This window comes from Diadema antillarum, unplaced genomic scaffold (genome assembly GCF_040938485.1).
Source record: "Diadema antillarum isolate AM-2024a unplaced genomic scaffold, OU_Dant_1.0 seq00000288_RagTag, whole genome shotgun sequence".
Taxonomy (NCBI): domain Eukaryota; kingdom Metazoa; phylum Echinodermata; class Echinoidea; order Diadematoida; family Diadematidae; genus Diadema; species Diadema antillarum.
The window spans coordinates 1,033,527-1,054,615 of record NW_027271315.1 but is presented as its reverse complement, the minus strand read 5'-3'; the positions used below and the strand labels follow the sequence as shown (position 1 = coordinate 1,054,615).

Sequence of the window (21,089 nt, the reverse complement as noted above, 5' to 3'; positions counted from 1 at the left end):
CATGACAAAATTCTGCAAACTGACTGAAGAATATCGTACATGTACCCAAGGATAGCTGCACACTAGACTCACATTTGCCTGATAACCAATCACATTGAGCGGTTAATCGCAATATGAAATGGGGCATTATGACATCATCAAGGATGCTATTTTCTTTTTAACCTTCACAGTGCAAATGATTAAGAAGAGTATGAATATGCCAAAAGAAAAAAAAAACAGACGTACAAGAAAAAAAAAAACCCCAAGAATGTTTCAGACTGTATGAGATACTCAACAAACATTTTAAAAATTTCTTTACATGGAATTATCACAGCAAAATTATGTGAATGTGAAATGTGCACAGAGGCTAGTAATTCCACTACACACCTTTATGTTTAATTTCTAAGAGTACTGCTCTTCTTCTTTTTTTTTCATAGATATACATATACAGTCTTTGTAGTTCTAGCAAAAATCCACCAAACTATGGTTCGGAAAAACAAACAAACAAGGAATTTGTGTTTCTTTTTCTTCTTTGAAACGAATCAAGGAAAGCCAAAACACAAGTCAACTAAACTGTCACTCAAAAGGGGAAATAACAAAAAGAAAATACAGATCAAGCAAGTCCAATGATGCATTCTAAATATCAAACTACTGCTGTGTAGAGTATACAGGAAATTGACTAGAAAGAAGTAAATTTAGCGAGCATTAAAGTCCTTGTGATTTAAGAAAATACTCTTTCACTCTTGGACCAGTCAAATTTTTCCCCCTCTGAAAAAGTAAATCATTTCAACTAATTAATGACACATTCATTCTTGTGTATCCAGTGGTGTTACGTTATATTCTTCTTGTATGTTTGTTTGTTGTTGTTTTGTTTTTTTTCGTCCTCAACTGGGCATGAATTTTTAAGATCGATGGAATACACTTCCATATAAATTGTATGGATCAAACAGTAGATGAACAGTACTACAAAGGGGTGTAATCACAAACTGCTGTAATACTCTCAGTGCATGTCCTATGTGTGTGCATGTATGTGTGTGTCATTACATGTGCATTTACGTACATGTATCACTGTAGTTTTGTGAGCCAATACTATATACCACATATATCATGATACTTGAAGTTCTGCAAATTTCAGCAGTCACCTGAGATCCCTGATAATAGCAACAAATCCAAATACAGTGTATGACCTCCTGCAACCAAAATGCACATCAACTGATATGTTGTATATCAACCTGTTCCATACTGAATTCTGAAATGCCCATAGACCTAATACACAGGCCACCAGGTTCCCGTACGGAACAGGTAAATAATCAGCCCAGATATAGCCTCCCACAACAAAAATGCACATACAATGTCTTTGAGACAGGAATTCATTCAATTAATATGTTTGAAAAGGGATATGTCATTTCCATTCCATCACTCTGCTTCTCAGCTGCATATGTATGAAACCAAAAATAAAAATTGTGTGGCAAGTCCCAATCCAGGAAATGTCATGCCTGCAAAACATAAGTCTAATGACACATGCAGTATTTAGTTTAGACAGTGGGAAGTAAACAATGGATAACCTATACCAGTCACCAGAGTTTTCTAAACTTGCTTGTTCTGAAGAGGACAGAGAGAAAAGAGGGTGAAACTGATCATCCCACATACAGCTATATCTGACAAACAATTTGGCTTTTGTGTACAGACTGTAACAAAAGCAGTCCCCAGTGAAATCACATGCCATGCCTATTAATGTACAATTGCTCACCACACACTGAAATGAACACACACAATAGGGTATGCCTCCAATGTTCCCCTAACACAACCACTATGCAAGGACCAATGTTTAAGCATGTCCAACTCCATAATTATAGCCTGTCACTAGCCATACATTTCACAATGGTGCGCTAATATCTGATCATGAAAATTAGGGGCAAAATAGCACGCCACTTGTGAGTGCACAAAATGTAAACTTCTCATTAAACTATTTAAAGAAGTATCAATAGGATTTACTACAGGGAACAAAATGTTCCTCTCTGTTTAATACACCACTTGACGTTCTGGATTCACGCACAGATTGTCCAAGGGTGTGCATTTGTGCATAAAAGTTGCAAATTTTTAACTGGACTCATGTGATGAAATGGTGATATTGTGTTTTTGTTTTTGTTTTTTTGTGGGAGTAACTGGATTTTTCCTTTCTCTTAGTTTGGCCACACACAGTACAACATCTCGGCTTATCTGCTAGTGTGCCTTTATGAATGCACAATAAGATTAAGATTTTTTTTTTTCCCCCGTCTTCTAGGTAAGGAAAATATACTTATGCAACTTACTGTAAAGTTTAATAAAGAATTATGTCTCTTACATGGGTGAACATACACAAATACAGTGCATGCAAAACTTACTGAACCATTTATAGGGGAAATTGCTGAAAAAGAGTATTGTATTTTATGTAGCAGTAGTAAAAATGCATACAAAAAATCAGTGATGCTTGAAAATTCGAAGAAAAAATGAATGAAAATAACAGTTGCTCATTGTTAAGTGCTCTTGCTCTGGGCAATACGAAACCCTTGAATAGTGTGCGCCAGCTCTAGCTGTGACTGAAATAAGTTGTTGCTTTTGTCTGCAGCCAAACCGGTAAAATCATTGTAGATGAGCTAGTTAGGAGTTACACTTTGGCACTTCAAGAGAAAAAAGGTAATTTCAAACAAATGTATCAAAATCTTTTTTTTTTTTGGTAATATATCTAAATCACAGGATATGTTTTCTCTGTCATGTTAACCACTACAATAAGTCTGTTTTTAATACACAGTATGTATTTACAAGTGCTTCTTGGGATTTATTTTACTTGCTAGTAAATGCAGTTCTCAAATTCCTATCCCTCTGATTCATACCCTGTTTGGCAGAATTCTATCAAATATTGCTATTAAAATCACTGCAAAAATGCAGAGTTGTATCTACTTACAATCTTATTGTGAATTGTTAATTATTGTATAATTCTCAAATATTTCTAATATGGTTGCAAAAACTTCAGAATCTGTCTCTGATGTCAACCTATGACCAATGCCAGACCCATCCAAAAAGGAATAGCATGTGATTTGTCTTTTACTATTAAAGTATGCTTGATTACATTTGAAAAAAAAATGCTTCTTGAGTAACACCTTAAAAATGTTTTAAGCAGAAACTTTTGAATTGCTTTGATATGGATAGAAATTGTAAAGCTACATTGTACAAATGAATGAGCTAACATTAATTTTATGCAGGGAGGTGAGACAAAAAGGAGTGGGCACTCTGCCCTGAGGGGTTTTCCTATCACTCAGCACGGGATTATCTGGGATCAGTACCCTCAACGAACAAGTAAACGACCTCTTACGTAACGAGGTCAGTCTGATCGTTATCACTGCTGTTTGATGTTCGATCCTCGGGGCCGCGCTTATTTGGCCCTCTCTCGTTCGGAACGTGTACAGTCAACTTCAGTTTCAGGGTGGGGTGTGTTTGTTTACAGGGACGTGGACATAATGTATGGGGGAACCCACAATACAGACTCTGATGACGATCTAGTCTATAAATTCAGCCCCCATTCTATACACAAATCTTGCAAATTCTTCTGAAGCAGTCTGAAGTTAACATGGTAACGAGGAAATATTAACAAATGACTCGATGGTTTGATGAAATATTACTTGCCTTCCCTTACAGTTTGTGTGCTATCCTAATGCTACATTTTATACCATGTTTCTGGCAGCCACGGCAGCCTAGTTTGCCCGAAACGTAGTGCACCGTGGGTAAGTGGCATGTGGGATATTCTCCTCCTCCCACCTTCCGCATCATACTCTTGTTCATTCTGGTCCTCACTCTAGTTAACATGTAGCTATCAGATGCTGTCTTCAAGGCATCTTATCAGGCTACACTTCACAATATTCTCTGAGGCATCCCTTCAAGTTTTGTCACATTCTGTTGCATTCACCCCGTTTTATGTTAATATGGCCTACTAGGCTACTCATGCAGTACAGTGCCTGCTGACAGTGGCAAATTTTTTGACTATTTAAAAGTCAGGGCATGGCAATCATGGCAATCACAGCCTGCCACATTTGCAAATCCCATCCCCCTCCTCTCCTCCTCCTCCCCCTCCTCCCCCTCCTCCTCCTCCTCCCCCTCCCCCTTGCATTGTCTCACGTCCAACTCGTTCCTGAAATGTGACTACCATGGCGGCCGGAAACATGGAGTCAATGCAGCATTAGTTTCCATTATGCTTTGTTAAAGAAGGAAGCTAACCATGAAGTTTCAGTTATATTCAGGAACTCATTGACAATGCATCATGCATGTCTTCTTCTTGCTTGTGGTTTCTGCTTGATCAGTCTCTTCTCTTATATGCATTTATGACTGCATCTTCCAGCCAGATTCCTGGCAGGGGATGATTTAAGCTCGCACAGTACACTGTAGCTGATTCATCGCTATGGTGCACGGTAATTCTAGCAATGTTTTCATTATCAAATGTCATAAATCATTCGTTCACCATCACTATAATTCGCAGCTTTTCACACTCGAGAAAAGAGAACACATTTTGTTGATGAATAACAGAAGGTAAGAAAGGAAGGCTTAAGACTGAATGGCCACATAGATCTGATATACATAAACATATATATATACACATAATTATGATATAACCACTTTTCAGAGAATGAAAGGGTTTACTAGTAGAAATAAACAAAAATGACCTAATGACCACATGGCCTGATAATCTGTATGGTCATCCCATATAGTTAGTGGCCATGAGCTACACATCAACCCTCCTCCTTCCACTCATTGGCCAGTCCGTAAAGCCACGACGACACGGCCGACTTGGCGCTGGTGAGAGCGTCTCCGACGACTTTCCCCGTGTGCATCACAGCCGTCCCTGTGCGGTTGAGTGCGTGGTTTATCCTCTTGCCCCTGTCCGTGGTTTGCATGACACTACAGTGGGTGGGGGGTATGTAAAAGTGATTATGAAATGTCACCAAACGTTGACACTGTACAGATGTGAAAGATGCACTGGAGTGACCAACGCATTATAACTATGAATCCACAATATGATTGCATATTGATGATGATACTACAGTGAAACATCAGACTACATGACACAAAGTATCAAAGTACAGTGTAGAAAGCAAAATACTTTGACAAAAACACCCCAAAAAGGACAGAAGACAAAAATTCAGGAAGTAAGTATAATGGATAAAAAGATGTTTACCCCTTGCCTTGCCCCTGAAAAGAATGGCCTCAAATTCATAATGATAATGCATACACTGAAGTACAAACTGCGCACAATACTTGTACGACAGTAATAATTTGGTTCTATCCCCCATGCAGCAATACAAACCATATGCAAATGACAATAAGGAGCTATCACTTCCATATCAAATTGCATTATTTTTCTCAAACATTTTGAATCATATATTGTAGAAAAGAAAATAGAGAAATACTTACCTCTGTAATCTGATCTTCATGTCACTAACACTGATGTGGCCATGGAAAGGATGCCTGCAATAAAAACAAGAGACCCGCGGGTCTAGCGCTCACCTGAGTATCGCAAGTTCACCTTTCACGCAGTCACTAATCTAAATTATTCACAGCTCTACCAAAATTTGACCAGGCATTCTCAAGTAGAAGATGAAAATGTACAATAAGGGCCCAATTTTTTTAAGATTCCTTAATTTGGGGGGATTGGGGGCCCCCTGGGGCCCTCTGGGTGGGGCATGGTGCCCATTTTGATAAATTGAGATCCTGACCCCCTAGGGATGCTACCTGGCAAGTTTGACAAAAATCCATCATGAGGTTTTCAGGAAGAAGATGAAAATGTACAATTCAGGCCCCCATTTGGACCCTTCCAACCACCACCCCCCCCCCCCCCCCTACCCAAGAGGGGCACCCCTGGATCTCCTATGAACAAACTTGAAACTACAGTCATTAATGTACTCACTCATAGTATTATCTCAGCTCTATATATAACTTCTGATTCTAGAGAAGATTTATAAAGATTCCTTCATTTGGGGGATTTGGGACCCCTGGGGGCCCCCTGGGTGGGGCATGGTGCCCATTTTAACAAATTGAGATCCTAACCCCCTAGGGATGCTACCTGCCAAGTTTGGTGAAAATAGGTCATGGGGTTCTCAAGAAGAAGATAAAAATGTACAATTTAGGCCCCATTAGGACCCCTCCTCACCCCCTCCCTCCCCTGGGTCCCAAGGGGGGCACCCCTGATTCTGCCATGAACAAACTTGAAACTACAGTCATCAATGTACTAACTCATAGTATTAACTTAGCTCTATCACTTCTGGTTCTAGAGAAGAAGATTTTTGCAGATATTCCTTAATTTTGGGGGGTTTGGGCCCCCTGGGGGCCCCCTGGGTGGGGCATGGTGCCCATTTTCACAAATTGATTTCCTAACCCCCTAGGGATGCTACCTGCCAAGTTTGGTGAAAATGGGTCATGGGGTTCTCAAGAAGACGATGAAAATGTACAATTTAGGCCCCATTAGAACCCTTCCCCACCCCCCTCCCCAGGGTCCCAAGGGGGGCACCCCTGATTCTGCCATGAACAAACTTGAAACTACAGTCATCAATGTACTAACTCATAGTATTAACTTAGCTCTATCACTTCTGGTTCTAGAGAAGAAGATTTTTACAGATTCCTTAATTTTGGGGGGTTTGGGCCCCCCTGGGGGCCCCCTGGGTGGGGCATGGTGCCCATTTTAACAAATTGAGTTCCTAACCCCCTAGGGATGCTACCTGCCAAGTTTGATGAAAATCGGTCTTGGGGTTTTCAAGAAGAAGATGAAAATGTAAAAAGTTTACGCACGACGCACGACGGACGACGGACGACGGACGACGGACGACGCACGACGCACGACGCACGACGGACGCCGGACGAAGGGCGATCGCAATAGCTCACTTGAGCCTTTGGCTCAGGTGAGCTAAAAAGGGGAGAATACATACAATGTATATTGGACATTAAAACTCTCAACAAGGCTTCATAGTCAGCCAACACAACAATATTTGGGCAGTTTTCATACAGTGTGATTCGGTTGTACTATGGCATTAAACAAGGCAATCGCCAAATTGTGTCTCGCCCATTCGCGTACAAGGAATTAATATTTTTTATAACTCCAAGAAGCTAATTGACCTGCTTATGACCTTTGACCTTGTGGTGACCTTCAACACCCTAAGGGACATTTATCATCCAAGTTTGGTCACAAACGGACAAAGGGATCAAAAGTAATGAGCCATAATCGAAACGCGCCATAAAAACTTAACATTGGGCCCTAAAAATTTCTTGACCCCTTTCTGTGACCTTTGACCTTGTGATGACCTTTAACTCCCCAAGGGACATCTACCGTCCAAGTTTGGTCACAAACGGACATAGGGATCAAAAGTTATGAGCCACAATCAAAATGCGCCCTAAAAACATAACATTGGGCCCTAAAAGTTTGTTGACCCCTGTCTGTGACCTTTGACCTTGTGACGACCTTCACCTCCCCAAGGGACATCTTCCATCCAAGTTTGGTCACAAACGGACAAAGGGATCAAAAGTTATGAGCCATAAACGAAATGCGCCCTAAAAACTTAACATTGGGCCCTAAAAGTTCGTTGACCCCTGTCTGTAACCTTTGACCTTGTGGTTACCTTCAATTTCCCAAGAGACATCTACCATCACCCAAGTTTGATTGCCATTGTAGCAACATGTGCTGAGTTACGTGTGATAAGAGAGTCTTACAAGTAAACTTTAACATATGACCTCAAATGACCTTTGGCCTTATCATGTGACCTCTTACGGCACTATAACATGAAGGTACCCCCAGTGCATCCATCACCTAAGTTTGATTGCCATTGTAGCAACATGTGTCGAGTTACATGTGATAAGAGAGTCTTGCAAGTAAACTTTAACGTATGACCTCAAATGACCTTTGACCTTATCCTGTGACCTCCAACGGCACCATAACATGAAGGTACCCCCAGTGCATCTATGACCCAAGTTAGGTTGTAATCCAAGCAACTTATGTGAAGTTATTTGTCAAAAGAGAGTCTTGCAGGTAAACTTTAACATACATTGTAGAAAAGAGAGTCTTGCACATACTCTTTAATATATGACCTCAAATGACCTTTGACATCATCACATGACCTCTGACAACACCATAACATGAAGATACCCCCTAGTGCTTCTATCACCCAAGTGTGGCTGCCATTGCTGTAATAGTTGCCAAGTTATGCATCATAAGAGAGTCTTGCAGGTAAACTTTAACATTTGTGACGGACGACGGACGGACGACGGACGGACGACGGACGGACGCCATTTGGATCCCTTAGTCTCGCCTTCACCTCCCGTGGGCGAGACAAAAAACAGAAGCTACAATGTAGTTAGTGGGCTCTCAGTTTTGTTCTTGATACAGCACTTAACTTGAGGGGAATAAGCCAATGAAGTGAATATATTGGCATGGGTACATTGACATAAGTAATCATAATGCCTTTGATGTTTCCATGCCTTCTAATACAGCAGATTATGAAACCTGTACGACGACCACAATGGTCATTCAGAAAATGCCCAGACGGATACCACACTAGATGATTCTTAATGTTTGCAAGGTCACATCTACCACTAGATTTGTTACTGTTTTTGTTTTTGTTTTTGTTTTTTCACAGAGAAGACTTTTCATAACTCTCATCTGAGTCATATGTTGCAAGAACTGTGCTGCTTTAGACTCATAGGCTCTGAGGTAATTTTTCACTTTTACACATTTACTGGGTGTATGGCAATTTATATTCCAGATGGTGTCCAGCACACACTAAGTAGACTCTTATAACAAAGTCACCAATGGTAAAGTGAAGAGTCCTAAAATACTAACTATTCCACACCACATTAAAGACAATTTGATGTAGAAAGAAAAACCCACATGAGAAGAATAGGAGAAGTTTCGTCCTAATCAAAATTAAAATAAGGCAGTCGTGGATTGATTTTCAAATTGTCATGTTTTCACCAAACGGCAGTAGTAATGGTTGCAGCCTAAATGCCCATTATAGCTGTGTTCTGTTGATGACGTCATTTACTGAAAACTCTCCCACTGGTTTATGCACAGCACATCATGTTTTTTTGTTTTTCCCCTAAAAGTCCTTATTGCAAGGTTACTGCAATATACCGTGACAAATACTGTGAAGCAAGATACAACTTTGTATTTGGAGCTGATGGCCTTTTTAGCAGCATGAAATTTTTGTGACTTGCCACTGGCATTCCATGCAGTGAGACAAGAACTTCTATTTGCATTTTAATTTCGCAAATCTTGGCTCTCATGTAACTCACAAAATTAAAATGCATGCAAGCATTTCTGGTTTTACAGTATTGGATGCGAAGAATGTCTTCCTTTGAAATATAAATGTCATGTCCCCACTTAAGTGCACTTAAGTGAGCCAGATCTCTACTGCAAATATCCCTTAGCACATTTATTTACTTATTTATTTATTTATTTATTTATTTATTTATTTATTTATTTATTTATTCATTTATTTATTTATTTATTTATTTATTTATCTATTTACTTATGTATTTATTCAACTATCTATTTATTCATTCACTATTCTTTACTCAGGGCAGCCTCATCACTGGTTTATGCACTGTTATTCTTGGGGACCCTACAACAAAATAACAAAGTAACCTATCAAGGACATCCAGTTGTACATAACAATATACAAACTATGGCACAGGCCTCACCCAGTGTGAATCTTGTCAATCCCATCATGCACTTTGCTGTTCCACATCCTGAAGTTATGCGTGGTCTTCCAGGCATGGACGAAGCATTCGTTGAAGTCGCCAATCTCACTCTGTGTGTAGGTGCCTGCCAAGAGGGAATACAATGAGGACCAAGCATGAACAATGAAATTTTGAGGAATGGAATACTGTTAAAGTGGAAATGTTTGCACAGTTAATTTGTCCCGCTTACATGTTGCAGACAGTCATATTGAGCATGCACTTCAAAGAGCTCACTGCTGGCAAAGCAAGGTGGGTATAAAGGGCTTTGGCAGCACATAATTTCGGTAAAAAGTAGCTCATAAAAAAACGGTGCAGATATCATGCTACAGGATTAGCAAACGTAAAGAAACTACAAATATCTTTAAAAGAACAACGACAACATGGAAAATATTTGCACACTTTTACATTTGGACAAGTTTTGAGTCTCACAAAATTTCCTTTTCTACAGTGTATGAGCTACACAGGGAAAGTAGTACTGTAAAAGCAGATATTTTTGCGTGAGTGATTTTTTCGCACTCTGCTGGGTAAAATGAATTTTGCGTGTTTTTAATTCTGAAGAATCAGGACAAGAATTACCGGTACATACGGCACACAAAAATATTTCTGTACTTTCATTTTTACGCTAGATTCTGGTTGCGTAAAATGGGCAAAAATTTCCACTTTTACAGTACAGTCCACCCCGCCTTAGTCAAATCAAAAGGGACCACAGAAATTCCTTTGCTTTATGTCAATTTCCCTTTTACACAATAGAATGGGTAGATCCATCCAGGGCAGCGCTTTTCTTCAACTTAGCCAATTTTTAGACTTGTGCATTGTTGACTTTACAGCTGAGGTTGACTGCACGGTCAAGTTTCATGAGAAATCAGCAATTTCCCACCTTGGACTTGATGTGCAAAGCATTTGTGTTACATATTGCTGTGCGTCCGCAGAACGACACGAACATGCGCGATTCAATAAAGGTGTGCCTCGGAGAACGATGCAAACACACACGAGGTGCATGTTATACATATGGGCCTCCCAAGTGCTCTGCCATTCTCCAGGGAACACCTTCCTTGAATCGCGTGCGCTCCTGTCATTCTCCCGTGGCACACGACGATACGGCAAGAGTTGTCAATTTGCGAATATCTGACGACTCGTGAAATTCACAAAAAATGAACGTGCAGTGACATGTCTTACATGCTCATGAGTATATGCCAGTATCTTCTCCTCCTGGACTCAATGCTCTCTTCAATCCTGAAGTTTATTGCAGTTTATCATTGCAGCATTTACCTAGTTCACTGGACCACATTCACTTTTCAGCTAATGAAAGTTTTTTAAGGAGAGCACCACAGTCAATGTACATCTTGCTTATCCAAATCTACTTGTAACATAAACGCTCTCTTGAGAGTGGCGATACGGGAGTGGGTTGGGGTTCCTGCTGATCTCCACTTACCGATACTAGTGCAGGTGGATAGAAGGGAGAGGAGGTACAGCTTGAACTGGGCTCTGATCCACTCATCACTACCCTCCCAGCCTAGAGCAAAAATCAGGCAAAACAGAAACACACACACAAAAAAACATATATTATAAACGTAAATAACTATGGGTAATGTATGAAACAGTTACTACAAATGTCAATCAACAGATTAACAATGACATTCCATGGTTTATAGCATGAATCACATAAAAGAAATTGCACATTGTCACGTTCGTTTACTTCTCTCTGATTGAAGAATCAAAGGCAAAAATGTTATTTGAATCAAAATATACAGAAAGTAAGAAATAGAGGTCATTCCCTTGAATAAAGCTTAAATGATCAATGACCAATGTAAAAATGAACAATAACAAAAAACTGTTGATCACGCGATGGAGAACGTTCAGTCCAGAAGCAGCTGCTTGGCAATAATTGTCTGTCTCTTCTCACAGTAAAAGAAGAGAAGTTTGACGTGCCCATAGTCACAATATATATATCAATGCTAAACTATAGAGAATACAAATCACATCTGTACAGCATAATCAAAACTTCACATATAAACATGGCAATAATATGAATTGCCATATAAACATGACAATAATATGAATAGCACATTTCAAGTCAGATGGCAGTTCTAAGTCAGCATATAACATGCATGACAGACTACCCTTTAGAATAAAACAGTGAAAACCTGAAATGTACATATTCCTAAGACATGTATTGTAATCAAAAAGTTTTAAAACGTCTAGCACATGTATATATCCACGTTGTCATTGTTTTTGAGAATGTAATTATTACAAACTTCTGTTTTCCTTTTGTTTCAATCACACTAGTCTACACAATCATAACAACATATATGGAAGATGGCATAATTGAGCAACTGGGACAAAATTTTGTCAGTTTTGCCCAATGCAAATCTGATACCAGAAAACTCAAGGGTATAGCATACACTCCCTGGTGATTGTTTTTATTTTGTTAGTTTGTATGTCTGTTTTTTCTTGACATAGCATATGGCTGCAACAGACATTTCTGTCCTTTATGATGGTGATTACTTTTTTCCTTCATACCATAAATAGAGTCTTATTATAGAAACCAAGCACTTGTCATTTCTGTGATCCTATCACTTAAGGGTTCTGTGTTTTTTTTCTTGTATTTTTATTTTTTTAAAGCTTTTTATTTCTATTTTTTGTCCCACTTGGGTGACTCATGACACAAGTTGCATGGGTGCTCCCAAACTCTCGGCTGAGTCATGCCTGTCTTGGCCAAGTGACACCAGTTTCAACATATGGCGGCAATCCCAAGTCATGTCGTGCTTAAAGTCTTCGAGGAAATTGGAGCCAAAGCCTCTAATCTGAGAATCATTGAGCTGCTTGACTAAAAAAAAAGGGGGAAAAATAAAAGAGAAGGAAGGTCTCACACATGGCGCTTTCTCCTCTTACAAAGGATGAGGCCCCCTTCTGACTCCCCTACAGGGAACGCCTGGTTTGGCGTCTCTAAAATGTTCCCTGAATTTTGTCAATAGTTGCTGATTTGATATGTTTCATTGTTGTTGCAGTTGTTAAAACATCATCATGTAAAAATACTACACACACCTACTTTGATATATATATGGGTGTCATTAACCACTAATAAAAAAACAGCAACTTTAAAACATGATGCAAAATCACTTCTCATAGCCAAACATTTACAATGCCAGATTTGTAAACTTCAAACTTCACAGAGGGGGAAAATCTTTTAGATGATGCTTGAAAAACAAGAGACCCGCGGGTCTAGCGCTCACCTGAGTATCGCAAGTTCACCTTTCACGCAGTCACTAATCTAAATTAAAATTTGACCAGGCATTCTCAAGTAGAAGATGAAAATGTACAATAAGGGCCCAATTTTTTAAAGATTCCTTAATTTGGGGGGATTGGGGCCCCCTGGGGCCCTCTGGGTGGGGCATGGTGCCCATTTTGATAAATTGAGATCCTGACCCCCTAGGGATGCTACCTGCCAAGTTTGACAAAAATCCATCATGAGGTTTTCAGGAAGAAGATGAAAATGTACAATTCAGGCCCCCATTTGGACCCTTCCAACCACCCCCCCCCCCCCCCCCCACCCAAGAGGGGCACCCCTGGATCTCCTATGAACAAACTTCAAACTACAGTCATTAATGTACTCACTCATAATATTATCTCAGCTCTATAACTTCTGATTCTAGAGAAGATTTATAAAGATTCCTTCATTTGGGGGGGGTTTGGGACCCCTGGGGGCCCCCTGGGTTGGGCATGGTGCCCATTTTAACAAATTGAGATCCTAACCCCCTAGGGATGCTACCTGCCAAGTTTGGTGAAAATGGGTCATGGGGTTTTCAAGAATAAGATAAAAATGTACAATTTAGGCCCCATTAGGACCCCTCCTCACCCCCTCCCCTGGGTCCCAAGGGGGGCACCCCTGATTCTGCCATGAACAAACTTGAAACTACAGTCATCAATGTACTAACTCATAGTATTAACTTAGCTCTATCACTTCTGGTTCTAGAGAGGAAGATTTTTGCGGATTCCTTAATTTTGGGGGGTTTGGGCCCCCTGGGGGCCCCCTAGGTGGGGCATGGTGCCCATTTTAACAAATTGAGTTCCTAACCCCCTAGGGATGCTACCTGCCAAGTTTGGTGAAAATGGGTCATGGGGTTCTCAAAAAGAAGATGAAAATGTACAATTTAGGCCCCATTAGAACCCTTCCCCACCCCCCTCCCCTGGGTCCCAAGGGGGGCACCCCTGATTCTGCCATGAACAAACTTGAAACTACAGTCATCAATGTACTAACTCATAGTATTAACTTAGCTCTATCACTTCTGGTTCTAGAGAAGAAGATTTTTACAGATTCCTTAATTTTGGGGGGTTTGGGCCCCCCTGGGGGCCCCCTGGGTGGGGCATGGTGCCCATTTTAACAAATTGAGTTCCTAACCCCCTAGGGATGCTACCTGCCAAGTTTGATGAAAATCGGTCTTGGGGTTTTCAAGAAGAAGATGAAAATGTAAAAAGTTTACGCACGACGCACGACGGACGACGGACGACGCACGACGGACGACGGACGACGCACGACGCACGACGCACGACGCACGACGCACGACGGACGCCGGACGAAGGGCGATCGCAATAGCTCACTTGAGCCTTTGGCTCAGGTGAGCTAAAAAAAGTGTGCATGCAACACAACAGTACCTCTCATACTATCATAAGTTACACTGTACAGCAATAATCTTTTACACAATGACTAAAAGTGAAATCTTTTGACCCTTAATGACTTGAAAGTATAACAAATGTAATAAAGTTGTCTCATAGACTTTCAATATTCAAAAGAAGTCACAAATTCTTTCTTGTTCATAAAGATATATTATTAATTTCAAGTTTTATTCCGTGTATAAGCACCTCACTTTGATGCCTTCTTATGTGAATTTTGTTCTTTCTGTAGTATAGTTTTCTAGTGTTTTGTGTATTGCATTAATGTAAACTTATTAGCTATAATACCTAGGATCAGCCACAGAAAGACCAACGGTCTGAGATTGTTGATCTCCCCAAAAAATGAAATAACTGTTTTTATGTTGCGTTTGTCTATAGTGAAATTGTTATAAGCTGCACATTTTTCCTGTACTGTTCCAATGTTTTATGTACAGTTCCTGTACTCTTTGTAAATGCTTTTTATCAGGATGTGGAAATGAATGAAATGAAAAAAAAAAATGAAAACAACCCATTTAAGCTATGGAGGATATTGCTCACAAAACTTGCAACCAAAAATCATGCTGCTTCACCTGTCCCGTCTAGGAAGACGTCTGCACTGTGCTCTGACACGTGCTTGATGAGAAAGTCTGCAAACCTAAGGTCCGCTGTGCTCAGGGCCAGCTGCTTCCTCAGTTCAGCATCGAACACAGTCACTTTTCCCTCTTCCACCTGTCCATCATTAAAGAGGAATACAGGGAGAAGAGAAAAACACCATTAGTTCAACACAGTAGAAAAATCTACCTTTTATTTGTGTGTATGGGGAGTCAAAGGTACAGGCATATCAGTTTTTAATGGCAGAAAGGCAAGACTATTACAGTGCACTCTCATTACAACAAACATGGTTAGAACAAAATTCTTGTTACAACAAAGACTTTTACAGTGGACTCCCATTATAACAGACATGGTTAGGACAAAATTCTTGTTACAACAAAGTAAAAATTATCATCAATGTGTCTCTATGTAGTCTACTGTTCAGCTTTAAAGGGTGTGTACAGTTCTGGTTGAGGTGAAGATTTAGGCTTGAACGTTTTGCGAGATATTCAGAAACCACTCTATGAGATGTCAAAGAGCATGCAGTTCTAAGGGGTATCAAAAATGTATTCGATGAAAATCGGTTTTGAAATGGCTGAGATATTCAAAAACAAGGTGAAACAAAGAGATCCTAATAAAGTTGTGGCATGTCACCTTTTATCATTAGCAATTTTTTGGATATCTCAGCCATTTGAAAACGAATTTTCATAAAAAAACCGTTGAATCCTTCTTAAAATTACACGCTCTTTCATATTTCATAAGAGGTTTCTCTTTATCTCACTTAGGAATGTTCAAAACATGAATCCTTACCTCAACCAGTACTGTACAGCCCCTTTAACAAAATTTTTGATTTAACAAAATAAAACTGCCGGTCCCAAGGACTGAAGTTCGTTATAATGGGAGTCCCCTTTATAATGAAGTTCATCAGCACATAAACCCTTGTGGGTGTATGGAAGGACTAGATATCCTAGGTTGGATTGTAGCATGAGCTCTCACTCCATGAGGTAATCAAACCAAAACATTCCACTCTGTGAAATATCACTTTTGCATAATTTCATCTCATAGATTACCAGAAGACACAAATGTACATACATCCATACATTTTATTTAACTCTTACGTAATGATTCAACTTCATCAAAGTTATCAATGCTACTTGATCAAAAAAAAAAATGCACACACGCACAGTACACACACCCATCAGTTCACACAAGTGGACCGACACACATATACACAAATAAAGTTTTCATTCAAACCATATCAAGCTGTTTGAAGGAGGAAATGGAGCATCTCACCTCCACTATGACGTCCATAAGATGCCTGTGATGCTTGAACAGGGCATTGGTGGCGCCGATCACGAAGGAGCGCACATTAACATCCTGCAGCATGTCGTGCTGCTGCAGCGACATGTACGGATGACACAGTGACCCCTGGTATAGAAAGGACAACAACAGACCATATTATTCACAATTTATGCATACCTTCATACCTTCATACCTTGAGCCCTTCCAACAATGAGAAAGCTTGGCATACAAATAAAAACAAATAAAAATAAAACAAAGGCCACAAGACATCTTCAAAATATGTTTTTCAGTTTACCATAAAACACCAAGATTAAATGGCAGGCAGTTATACAAATGTAAAAAAAAATTGTGCTTATAGCTTCTGAGAACAATGGCAACTTGGTCATTACTCAAAACAAGAGGCATTAAATTGCCAAATCTTTCTACCTTCCCAAATATTGCCAGAGGGAAGCCGTAATCGTCCACGTCCCTCGGCTCACAGGGTGGCACGCTGGGAAGAACCACAAAGTCCTCGGCTCCGCTGTACCGCTCGATCTTCATCTCCCTGACCGGGTCGTCCGATGTCGAGTTCTGCGACCGATGGCTGTCCATGGTGGAAGTCCTGAGGCAGCTCCCGATGCCGCTGTCCCCCGACTGAATACTCGCTGAGTGCCGATGCAATGGCGACTGCGGCTCCTGCTCCTCTCCGACTGGAATGGTATTGCCTGAATTGCTGCTGTCCTTCCCTTTTGTGGGCGAGCCAGTTCTCTGGACACTATTCCTATGCTCGGCAGAGTCGGAACACGAGTTCTCCTCCAGTTTCTTCTCCTCAAAGTAACTTCCATACAGCTCCTTGTCGATCATTGCCAACAAGTCATCTCCCATGTCTCTGTCAAACACCGGGGATATTGGATCCTCCGTTGAAGACTGGCTGACTTTCTGCGCTCTCCTGTCCTGAGTGTCCATGCCTCCTGGGATGTTTTCCTTGTCGACTGACCCTGACCTCGAGGGGTACTTTGCCGTCTGGCCGAGGGCCTCCCCGTTATGTTGGTTGGTGTTTGAATTGGGGTATCCCCTGGGTGACAGAGGGGGTGTCTCATCCTGGCTTTCATCCAGGCTCGATGACTTCTGCCGCCGGTAGTTTGGCACGTGCGACATTTTGACATCGAGGTACTCGTTTGTGTCGATGCCATAATCCTGGAGTTCGATCGAGGAGATCCTCGGACAGTAGTGCCTCGGACACGCTGACTCATCCAGACCTCGCTCAATCATACCTTTGCACAGATTCATGAAATGACAAATGTAAAACTTACACTGTTCTAAATATTCACCCTTTTAGCATAAGAAAAAGACAAGCATGCAGCTTGTAGTTTCTTTATGTTAATCCAGGCACACTCATGGATTTATCAAACTAAAAGGATTTCCAAGACACATACTTGTGTATTCAAGTTCAGATTTCTTTTGAAGGCAACTGATTATTGAAGTGGCAGTTACTGTATAAAAAACATACTGTCCAAGTCCTTTCCGGGTATATGCATACTGTTGCTAGACCTGAAAACATGCTGATGCACCACAAAAACAAATGAACAAATAAACAAACAAACATACTGCAGCTGAACACCAAACAAACTTGTAAACAAAACAAAAACCTTATATAACAAAAGGAAATTGGTAACCTTGCAATATCAAGCATGCTCAATCAAATCTTACCCCCCCCCAAAAAAAAAAATACATTTCATATCAACAAAAATATTTCTCATAGATGAAGAATTATACTGAGCATGGTCAAACCATTTACCATTGGCAGCAGGTATATGGAATGCCCATTTTTTGAAGAATTAAAGGAGTCTTAACCTATCAAATTACTACATACCCATAGTTTTTGTTCAATTAGAAATATGGGCATGTAATTGTTGGCAAAGTTCAAGACAGTTTCTGTTTTTAACCGATTACACATCTATCCCCCCCCCCCCCCCCCAGGTTTGGCATAAATGATAGTAGATCAGATTTATACGTACAATACAATGACATTCCATCCATGCTTGATATAAATTCAGAAAGGAATCAAATAGTGCACAGAGCTATTCGGTGACACAGCATTCGCTCCTGCGACAATTGCTCCGGTCTTCTTTTCTCCAAGGATTTAGGGTTAGGGCTGTGATAGGGTTTTAGGTTTAGTTTGATGTGAGGATTAGGATTAAGGTTTAATAGGGTCATGTCTGTGGGTAGAATTTAAGTTTTAGCTTAGCCTGCAGATATTTGATGGGAGCAATTATTGCAGGAGCAAATGTCACAGAAGCATTAAACAGGTCTCATGGAACTTTGGCTCTACCTGGAAAGAGGGAGACAATGGCCAGAAGGGCATTACAGAGCTTGTGGACCGGGGAGGTGTAGAACAGGATCCGCCTTTCCAGCAGCATCAGCTTGAAGAGGACCAGGACCTTAGGGTACAGAGTAAAAAACATGGACATCTATTATTCAAAGGCATAATTTATCATTTGCAGATGAAATAAAAACACAGCATTATAGTGCTTTAAAACAGATCTAAAATGTGAGTTAGGGATAGAAACAACTACTGTAAAAATTTGAATTGGTAAAAATCAATGTTAAATATTGTTAAATATACAAAATGTGAACAATAGTTATGATAAAATGCTTCAAGACTAAACCATCTACAGGTACAGTTTATTGAGAAAAATACAGATATCTCCTCATATTTTAGGCTTTATCACGAAAATGTTATATGATAGGATGTTTTGTGGTACAACAGACCTACAACTGTACACATATGCATTAAATGTCATATCTTGAATTTTTTAAAAATCACTGTTCCCAAAGGTAAACAGGTTTTTTAACCCATCAAGTGCCACAGGAATTTGGATGCAGAACTTAGCATCTTTTTAAAATCACTCTAATCACCTTAATATCACTGGCATATTTGAATTTCAGTGCAAATCGTACATATATTGGAGAAAGTTACTAGATGAAACTGGTTTATTCCATCAAATCTGCATAAAATCAGAAAAAAAAAATGAATATTCACTGTAGGCTTCTCCCAATTTGAGAGAGAAAAGGGGAACTTTCATATATGCAAACCCTGTTGCCAATTGAAGCATCAGATCTATGTAAATTCAGCAAGGTCAAAGTGGACTATGTGAAAATTCTGAAAGTAAACTATCAGACAAATAACAACAAATGAACAAGAAAACACCCAGAGTCAATGCTGCTTGGTTGTTACATTGCTACAAGTACTATCAATAATCTGAGAGACAAAGCTTATTCTTTTTGATTTCATGTCAAAAGAAGAAATAAACCAATTGAAGTATGGATAGGTCATGAAGACACATGTGAGGTAGTAATAACATTGCCCCTCTTGCATTTTGAGGATGTGGTACAGCTGTTGCTCAGAATACCACTGTTTCAATAAAATCTAGTAAAACTCTGAAATTCTGTATCCTCTTAATTCTTACTAGTATTTCCTGATTTCTGATTTTGATGACCCTGTTATAACCAACTCTGATCATCTCAATTTACTCTACTTATCAAAGTCCACTTCAAACTGGACATGGAAAGTACAGACTGTACCAGGAAATGACAGCAGAAAAGAAAGAATGTTAGTTTGAATAAAACCAGAAACTTTTGGTTTAAAGTGGAAATATAGTTCCGTGAAATATAAACTTTAAGTATGAGGTCACCACTCAGCGAAACTCCACACAGCTCTGTTTCTCTATTAATCAATGACTCATGGAGGAAACAAAAGTAAAGTACATATATGCCTATATACCTCAATGGCCAGCAGTTGTTAAAGGGACTGTACAGTACTGGTTGAGGTGGGGATTCATGTTTTGAACATTCATAAGTGAGATAATGAAAAACCTCTTATGACATATGAAAGAGGATGTAATTTTAGGAAGGATTCAACGTTTATTTGATGAAAATTGGTTTTCAAATGGCTGAGATATCCAAAAAAGGTGATAAATAATAAAAGGCAACAGGCCACGCCTTTTATTAGGATCTCTTTGTTTCACCTTGTTTTTGGATATCTCAGCCATTTCCAAACTGATCTTCATCAAATAAACTTTTGATACCTCTTAGAATTGCATGCTTTTTGACATGTCATTGAGTGGTTTCTGAATACCTCGCAAAACATTAAAAGCTAAATCCTCACCTCAACCAGAACTGTACACACCCTTTAAAGGCAATGAAATCATCCTGTAGTTCTCTAAGGGCTACAGTTCATTTTTCTCTATTTGACATTTGCTTGCAATACATCAAAAGGGCCTACCAAGAAACTTGTCCAGCTGACACAGTTTGCTAGGATTAAAGTTATTATTTAGGTATTCTGAGTTCAAAAGTGTAAAATAATTTTGACAATGGCACACAATTTTATTCCAGTAGAGCCCTGCCCATTAAGTAGTGAGTAGATAGAACATTTGAAGTGATGATTGATTATGCCCTAGCAATTGTATGATTCCCAACAAGCCGCATGTGATTCACTCTCACGCGGAAGATTGATGGACACTGTGATAGCCCAATTTGTCAACTGTCTAGAATCAATCTTAAAACATTACACAGCACCAGGGATCTTATATGCTCTGAGATTGCAAAACTGTCAGCGCACTTTTTTAAAAAAATATTTTGCATTTATGTCGTTACCCAACAGAAATTGTGCTACAGTGTATCACAACGTGATTTCACATATTTCTTTGATACATATATGTGCACATTTTAGAGCAAAAATCAACGGTTTCTGCAGGCATATGATAACTATTTTTTCCCCCTGTAAGTTGGAAGCTAAGCAGTTAAACCGACAATAACGACATATATATGAAAAT

General features: G+C 39.7%; 1 protein-coding gene across 1 annotated transcript in view; it reads right to left on the bottom strand.

Moving 5' to 3' along the window:
- Nucleotides 1-4,139: 4,139 nt before the first annotated feature.
- LOC139730054 (late secretory pathway protein AVL9 homolog) overlaps nt 4,140-21,089 on the bottom strand; it is a 50,100-nt gene continuing 33,150 nt past the window's right edge. Inside the window, exons 7-14 of the mRNA XM_071640966.1 lie at nt 18,587-18,695; nt 16,702-17,528; nt 16,267-16,401; nt 14,973-15,111; nt 11,165-11,245; nt 9,694-9,817; nt 5,422-5,475; nt 4,140-4,908 (exon numbers count right to left, since the gene is read on the bottom strand). Coding sequence (XP_071497067.1) covers nt 4,740-4,908; nt 5,422-5,475; nt 9,694-9,817; nt 11,165-11,245; nt 14,973-15,111; nt 16,267-16,401; nt 16,702-17,528; nt 18,587-18,695 — 1,638 coding nt within the window. The 3' untranslated portion in view covers nt 4,140-4,739. The remainder of the gene's footprint in view (nt 4,909-5,421; nt 5,476-9,693; nt 9,818-11,164; nt 11,246-14,972; nt 15,112-16,266; nt 16,402-16,701; nt 17,529-18,586; nt 18,696-21,089) is intronic.